This window comes from Arachis ipaensis, chromosome B6 (assembly GCF_059453495.1).
Source record: "Arachis ipaensis isolate K30076 ecotype BB chromosome B6, ASM5945349v1, whole genome shotgun sequence".
Classification (NCBI taxonomy): Eukaryota; Viridiplantae; Streptophyta; class Magnoliopsida; order Fabales; family Fabaceae; genus Arachis; species Arachis ipaensis.
The window spans coordinates 36,141,079-36,148,651 of NC_142441.1; the positions used below are offsets into that span (position 1 = coordinate 36,141,079).

Below are 7,573 nucleotides of genomic sequence, written 5' to 3' on the forward strand. Positions count from 1 at the left end.
AAATTGGGTTGCCTCCCAACAAGCGCTTCTTTAATGTCAATAGCTTGACAGTGGGCTCTCATGGAGCCTCACAGATATTCAGAGCATTATTGAGACTCCCCAACACCAAACTTAGAGTTTGGATATGGGAGTTCAACACCAAACTTAGAATTTGGTTGTGGCCTCCCAACACCAAACTTAGAGTTTGACTGTGGGGGCTCTGGTTGACTCTGTTTTGAGAGAAGCTTACTGTGCCTCTTTTCCATGTTTACAGAAGGATGTCCTTGAGTTTTAAACACAAGGGAGTCCTCATTCAATTGAAGGACTAGTTCGCCTCTGTCAACATCAATCACAACTCTTGTTGTGGCTAGGAAGGGTCTTCCAAGGATGATGGATTCATCCTCATCCTTCCCAATATCTAGGACTATGAAATCAGCAGGGATGCAAAGGCATTCAACCTTTACTAACACGTCCTCTACTTGTCCATAAGCCTATTTTTTTGAATTGTCTGCCATCTCTAATGAGATTTTAGCGGCTTGCACCCCAAAGATTCCCAGTTTCTCTATTACAGAGAGCGGCATGAGGTTTATCCCTAAACCAAGGTCACACAGAGCCTTTTCAAAGATCATTGTGCCTATGGTACAAGGTATTAGGAACTTTCCAGGATCCTGTTTCTTCTGAGGCATTGTCAGTTGATCCAGATCACTTAGTTCATTGGCGAACAAGGGAGGTTCATCTTCCCAAGTCTCAATACCAAATAATTTGGCATTCAGCTTCATGATTGCACCAAGGTACTTGGTAACTTGCTCCTTAGTAACATCCTCATTCTCTTCAGAAGAGGAATACTCATCAGAGCTCATGAATGGCATATGGAGGTTTAATGGAATTTCTATGGTCTCTAGATGAGCCTCAGATTCCTTTGGTTTCTCAAAGGGAAACTCCTTATTGATCACTGGACATCCCAAGAGGTCTTCCTCCTTGGGATTCACGTCCTCCTATTCCTCTTTGGATTCGGCCATGATGGTTATATCAATGGCCTTGCACTCTCCTTTTGGATTTTCTTCTGTATTGCTTGGGAGAGTACTAGGAGGGATTTCAGTGATCCTTTTACTCAGCTGGCCCACTTGTGCCTCCAAATTTCTAATGGAGGACCTTGTTTCATTCATGAAACTTACAGTGGCCTTAGATAGATTAGAGACTAAGTTTGCTAAATTAGAGGTATTTTGTTCGGAGTTCTCTGTCTGTTGCTGAGTGGATAATGGAAAAGGTTTACTATTGTTAAACCTATTTCTTCCACCATTATTAAAGCCTTGTTGAGGCTTTTGTTGATCCTTCCATGAGAGATTTGGGTGATTTTTCCATGAGGGATTATAGGTGTTTCCATATGGTTCACCCATGTAATTCACCTCTGCTATTGCAGGGTTCTCAGGATCATAAGCTTCTTCTTCAGAAGATGCCTCTTGAGTACTGTTGAATGCAGCTTGCATTCCATTCAGACTCTGAGAAATCATATTGATTTGCTGAGTCAATATTTTGTTCTGAGCCAATATGGCATTCAGAGTATCAATTTCAAGAACTCCCTTCTTCTGAGGCGTCCCATTACTCACAGGATTCCTCTCAGAAGTGTACATGAACTGGTTATTAGCAACCATGTCAATGAGTTCTTGAGCTTCTGCAGGCGTTTTCTTTAGGTGAATGGATCCACCTGCAGAAGTATCCAACGACATCTTAGCTAATTCAGACAGACCATCATAGAATATATCCAGGATGGTCCATTCTGAAAGCATGTCAGAAGGACACTTTTTGGTCAGTTGCTTGTATCTCTCCCAAGCTTCATAAAGGGATTCACCTTCTTTCTGTCTGAAGGTTTGAACATCCACTCTAAGCTTGCTCAGCTTTTGAGGAGGAAAGAACTTGGCTAAGAAAGCCGTGACCAGCTTATCCCAAGAGTTCAGGCTATCTTTGGGTTGAGAGTCCAACCACACTCTAGCTCTGTCCCTTACAGCAAAGGGGAAAAGCATGAGCCTGTAGACTTCAGGATCTACTCCATTAGTCTTAATAGTATCACAGATCTGCAAGAATTCAGTTAAGAACTGAAAAGGATCTTCAGATGGAAGTCCATGAAACTTGCAGTTCTGCTGCATCAGAGAAACTAATTGAGGTTTCAGCTCAAAATTGTTTGCTCCAATGGTAGGGATGGAGATGCTTCTTCCATGTAAATTGGAATTAGGTGCAGTAAAGTCACCAAGCATCCTCCTTGCATTATTATTATTTTCGGCTGCCATCTCCTCTTCTTGTTCGAAAATTTCTGAAAGGTGCTTGCTGGATTGTTGTAATTTAGCTTCTTTTAGTTTCCTCTTCAGAGTCCTTTCAGGTTCTGGATCTGCTTCAACAAGAATATTCTTGTCTTTGCTTCTGCTCATATGAAAAAGAGGGAACAGAAAAATAATAATAGGGATCCTTTTTACCACAGTATAGAGGTTCCCTTAGGTGAGTAGAAGAAAAGAAGAGTAGAAGAAAAGAAGAAGAGAAAATCTGAACTCAGAGAGAGAGAGGGGGTTCGGATTTTTGGTGAGTGAGGAAGAGATGTTAGTAAATAAAAATAGAAGAGGATGAGAGGGGGAGGTTTTCGAAAATAATTTTTGAAAAAGAGTTACTGATTTTTGAAAATTAAAAGAAGAAATAAATTAAAATTGAATTTTGAAACAATTAGTTAATTTAAAAAGAATTTTTGAAAAAGAGGGAGATATTTTCGAAAATTAGAGAGAGAGGGTTAGTTAGGTAGTTTTGAAAAGGATAAGAAACAAACAAAAAGTTAGTTAGTTAGTTAAAACAAATTTTGAAAATCAATTTTTGAAAAGATAAGAAGATAAGAAGTTAGAAAAGATATTTTAAAATCAAATTTTTGAAAAAGATAAGATAAGAAGATATTTTTGAAAAGATATGATTGAAATTAGTTTTTGAAAAAGATTTTATTTTTAAAATCACAATTAATGACTTGATTCACAAGAAATCACAAGATATGATTCTAGAACTTAAAGTTTGAATCTTTCTTAACAAGTAAGTAACAAACTTGAAATTTTTGAATCAAAACATTAATTGATGATGTGATTTTCAAAAATATGATATAAAATTAAGAAAAAGAATTTGAAAATATTTTGAAAAAGATTTTTGAAATTTTCGAAAATAAAATAAAAAATGGAAAAGATATGATTTTTGAAAAAGATTTGAAAAAGATAAGATTTTTAAATGGAAAATTTGATTTGACTCATAAGAAACAACTAGATTTTAAAAATTTTTGAAAAAGTCAACTCAAATTTTCGAATTTTATGAGAGAAAAGAGGGAAAGATATTTTTTTTATTTTTGAATTTTTTTTATGAGAGAGAAAAATATGAAAATGATGCAATGCATGAAAATTTTTGGATCAAAACAATGAATGCATGCAAGAATGCTATGAATGTCAAGATGAACACCAAGAACACTTTGAAGATCATGATGAACATCAAGAACATATTTTTGAAAATTTTTATATGCAAAGAAAACATGCAAGACACCAAACTTAGAAATCTTTCATGTTTAGACTCTATGGATGCAAGAATGCATATGAAAAACAAGAAAAGATGCAAAACAAGAAAATATGAAGATCAGACAAGAAGTCTTACCAAGAACAACTTAAAGATCATGAAGAACACTATGAATGCATGAATTTTTCGAAAATTTTATGCAAACTTTAAAACATGCAATTGACACCAAACTTACAATTGACTCAAGACTCAAACAAGAAAAACAAAATATTTTTGATTTTTTTATGATTTTCTAATTTTTTTGTATTTTTTTTTTTGAAAATTAATTTGAAAAAGAAAAATAAGGATTCCAAAATTTTTAATATGAATTCCAGGAATCTTGTACTCTTAGTCTAAAGCTCCAATCTGAGGGTTAGACATTGCTTAATAGCCAGTCAAGCTTTAGCATGTAAATCAAGTGGATCAGGAACAGCAGCAGGTGGATCAGCAACAACTAGCTTGCTCTTGATAATGTTGGGTTGGAAGCCCTAGTCTAAATGAATTTAGACATGGCTTTACAGCCAGTCAGGCTTCAACATGCTTCATGAAACACTAGAATTCATTCTTAAAAATTCTGAAGAACATAATAAAAATTTTTGAAAGGAATTTTTATTATTATTTTTTTTGAAAACAGATGAGAAATTTTTGAAAGATTTTTGAAAAATTTTTGAAAATAAAACAAAAAGAAAATTACCTAATCTGAGTAACAAGATGAACCGTCAGTTGTCCAAACTCGACAATCCTCGGCAACGGCGCCAAAAACTTGGTGCACAAAATTACGATCTCAGGCAACGGCGCCAAAAACTCTGTACGCACATCTTAATAAATCGTTTTTCATTCACAACTTCGATACAACTAACCAGCAAGTGCACTGGGTCGTCCAAGTAATAAAACCTTACGTGAGTAAGGGTCGATCCCACGGAGATTGTTGGTATGAAGCAAGCTATGATCATCTTGTAAATCTCAGTCAGGCGGATAATAATTGATTATGGAGTTTTCGAAAATACTAATGAATAAATAGAAAATAAGGATAGAAATACTTATGTATATCATTGGTGAGAATTTCAGATATGCGTATAGAGATGCTTTCGTCCTTCTAAACTTCTGCTTTCCTGCTGTCTTCATCCAATCAGTCCTACTCCTTTCTATGGCTGGCTTTATGTAAGGACATCACCATTGTCAATGGCTACTTTTCATCCTCTCTGGAAAATGGTCCTATGCATTGTCACTGCATGGCTAATCATCTGGAGGCATCACCGTGGTCAATGGCTGCATCCTATCCTCTTGTGAAAATGGTCCAAATGCTGTGTCACAACACGGCTAATCATCTGAGGTTCTCGATCATACTGGAATATGATTCACCCTCCTTTTGCGTCTGTCACTACGCCCAGCACTCGCGAGTTTGAAGTTCGTCACAGTCATTCAATCCCAGAATCCTACTCGGAATACCACAGACAAGGTTTAGACTTTTCGGATTCTCATGAATGCCGCCATCAATCTAGCTTATACCACGAAGATTCTGATTAAGAGATCCAAGAGATAATCATCCAATCTAAGGTGGAACGGAAGTGGTTGTCAGGAACGCGTTCGTGGGGGAATGATGATGATTGTCACGTTCATCACATTCATGTTGAAGTGTGAATGAATATCTTAGAAGCGGAATAAGTTGAATTGAATAGAAAAACAGTAGTACTTTGCATTAATTCATGAGGAACAGCAGAGCTCCACACCTTAATCTATAGAGTGTAGAAACTCTACCGTTAAAAATACATAAGTGAAAGGTTCAGGCATGGCCAAATGGCCAGCCCCTCTGATCTAAGAACTTGACGTCCCAAGATGATCAAAAAGATGTCAAATACACTAGTAAAAAGTCCTATTTATACTAAACTAGTTACTAGGGTTTACAGAAGTAAGTAATTGATGCATAAATCCACTTCCGGGGCCCACTTGGTGTGTGCTTGGGCTGAGCTTGAAGTTTGCACGTGGAGAGGTCATTCTTGGAGTTGAATGCTAGTTTGTAACGTATTTCTGGCGTTCAACTCTGGATTGTAACGTGTTTCTGGCGTTTAACTCCAGACAGCAGCATAAAACTGGTGTTCAATGCCCTTTTACGTCATCTAAACTCGACCAAAGTATAGACTATTATATATTGCTGGAAAGCCCTTGATGTCTACTTTCCAACGCAATTGGAAGAGCGCCAGTTTGAGTTCTGTAGCTCCAGAAAATTTACTTTGAGTGCAGGAAGGTCAGAATCCAACAGCATCAGTAGTCCTTCTTCAACCTCAGAATCTGATTTTTGCTCAAGTCCCTCAATTTTAGCCAGAAAATACCTGAAATCACAGAAAAACACACAAAATCATAGTAAAGTCCAGAAATGTGAATTTAACATAAAAACTAATGAAAACATCCCTAAAAGTAACTAGATTCTACTAAAAACATACTAAAAACAATGCCAAAAAGCGTATAAATTATCCGCTCATCAAATGGCAACAGAATGTGACAGTGTCTCTTTATACTTGGGAGATACTTGATGAGGTTGAGCGGGCTTTTGTAATTGTTCTTGAAGATATATGGGGGGAACCTCCCCACCTTAATACCAAAAAGTTTTTGGGGGACCCCTCCCTAGTCCGAACTGTGTTGGGTACTGTCTGACTTGTTTTATCCTTGTTTTTAGCTTTGTTTCCTCTTTTGTGATTGTAACCAATTACTGTGGTTGGTTCTATTTTCAGAGATGTCTAAAAATAATGAGTCTATGAAGGCTTTCAAGAAGGCAAGGAAGGCTGCTGCTGCTAAACACATGTCGGCCAAGGTGGCAGGAGAGGGATCTTCTCAAGTTCTGGTGAAGCCGCCCGTGCCAAGTTCTCCTAGGCCGAGGAAAGTGATCCCTACTCCTCGGGTTCGTCTGGCTGACCCTCCACAGACTTCCGTCGCTACTTCTGGTGCTCCTCCCAACAAAAAATAGAAAACAATTGAGCCTTTCAGCCTTGATGCTCCTAACTTTGATGCGGTGGAGTTTGTCGATCAGCATATCAGTCCTTATGGTGCCCTCCCTATGGATGATGTATCCCTCCTTCGCCATTTAGATTTTATAACTCGGAGTAGCATTAAGATGGCACATATGGGAGCTGCCCTGTATCGAACTGCCCAAAATCTTCCCCTTCATGCTACCAAAGCCTTCGTGGAGGAGGATAAACAGGAGTTTGATCGGATGAAGGGCTTGAAGGAGGAGCTTGAAGTGAAAGTGGCCAAACTGGAGAAGGAGCTGAAGAACGAGAAGGCTAGCTCTCTTGCTTTGGCAGCTTCTATGAGGTTGGCCGAGGACACGACATTGAGGCATAAAGACAGCTACGTCACATTCTATCAGGAGGTAATGCGTCTGAGGGAGGAGTTGGAGTCTGCCCAAGTTGACTACTCCGAGCTCCAGGGTCACCTTGTTGGCAGCGTAAATGCTGCTTATGAGAACCTAAGGGAGCAGGTTCGAGTTCTTGCTCCTGAGGTCGACCTTACTCTCTTCAGCCTGGACAATATTGTGAGGGATGGTAAAATTGTCCCTGACGACCCGGATGATGATGATGTCGAACCTTCCTCTGCACCTGCTGCCAAAGTGTCGACTTCTACAGTTCCTCCAGCTGGGGTTGTTCATCCAGAATTAGATCCTGATTGCCAAATTTTGAATAGGGATGATGGCACAGTGGATGCAGTGCCTCTCCAGGCTCGCCCTCCTTCACCCCGTGCTGATGCTGCCGAGAAGGTTGCGGATCTTAGCTGAAATTTCTCTTTGTTTGTGTATATTGCCTGGCTTGTGGGCTGTTAAACTCTTTATTTTGGAATTGATGTTTTGCTGACTGTTGACACTTTTCAGTTGCTTTTTTAGCAACCTTATTTTGAAAAACAACAAATAGCTTCCAAGTTCTTGGGGCTGATTTGGGTAGCCTCTTTGAACTTATTTTTATTATATCTCCACGCCTTTAATATCATGTCGATCTTTATCTTATATTGGCACCTTTTTTAGGTTTTTGGTAGTGCTGGA

General features: G+C 38.5%; 1 protein-coding gene and 1 non-coding gene across 2 annotated transcripts; both read left to right on the forward strand.

The window, feature by feature from the left end:
• Window positions 1-1,760: 1,760 nt before the first annotated feature.
• LOC148555138 (small nucleolar RNA R71) lies at window positions 1,761-1,868 on the forward strand. Its single transcript, XR_015887491.1, has one exon. It is a non-coding gene; the product is annotated as a small nucleolar RNA R71 (small nucleolar RNA).
• A 4,727-nt stretch (window positions 1,869-6,595) lies between these two features.
• On the forward strand, window positions 6,596-7,312 carry LOC148555139 (uncharacterized). The gene has a single exon (XM_088490612.1). The coding sequence runs from the start codon at window positions 6,596-6,598 to the stop codon at window positions 7,310-7,312; it is 717 nt and encodes a 238-aa protein (XP_088346738.1).
• Window positions 7,313-7,573: the final 261 nt, after the last annotated feature.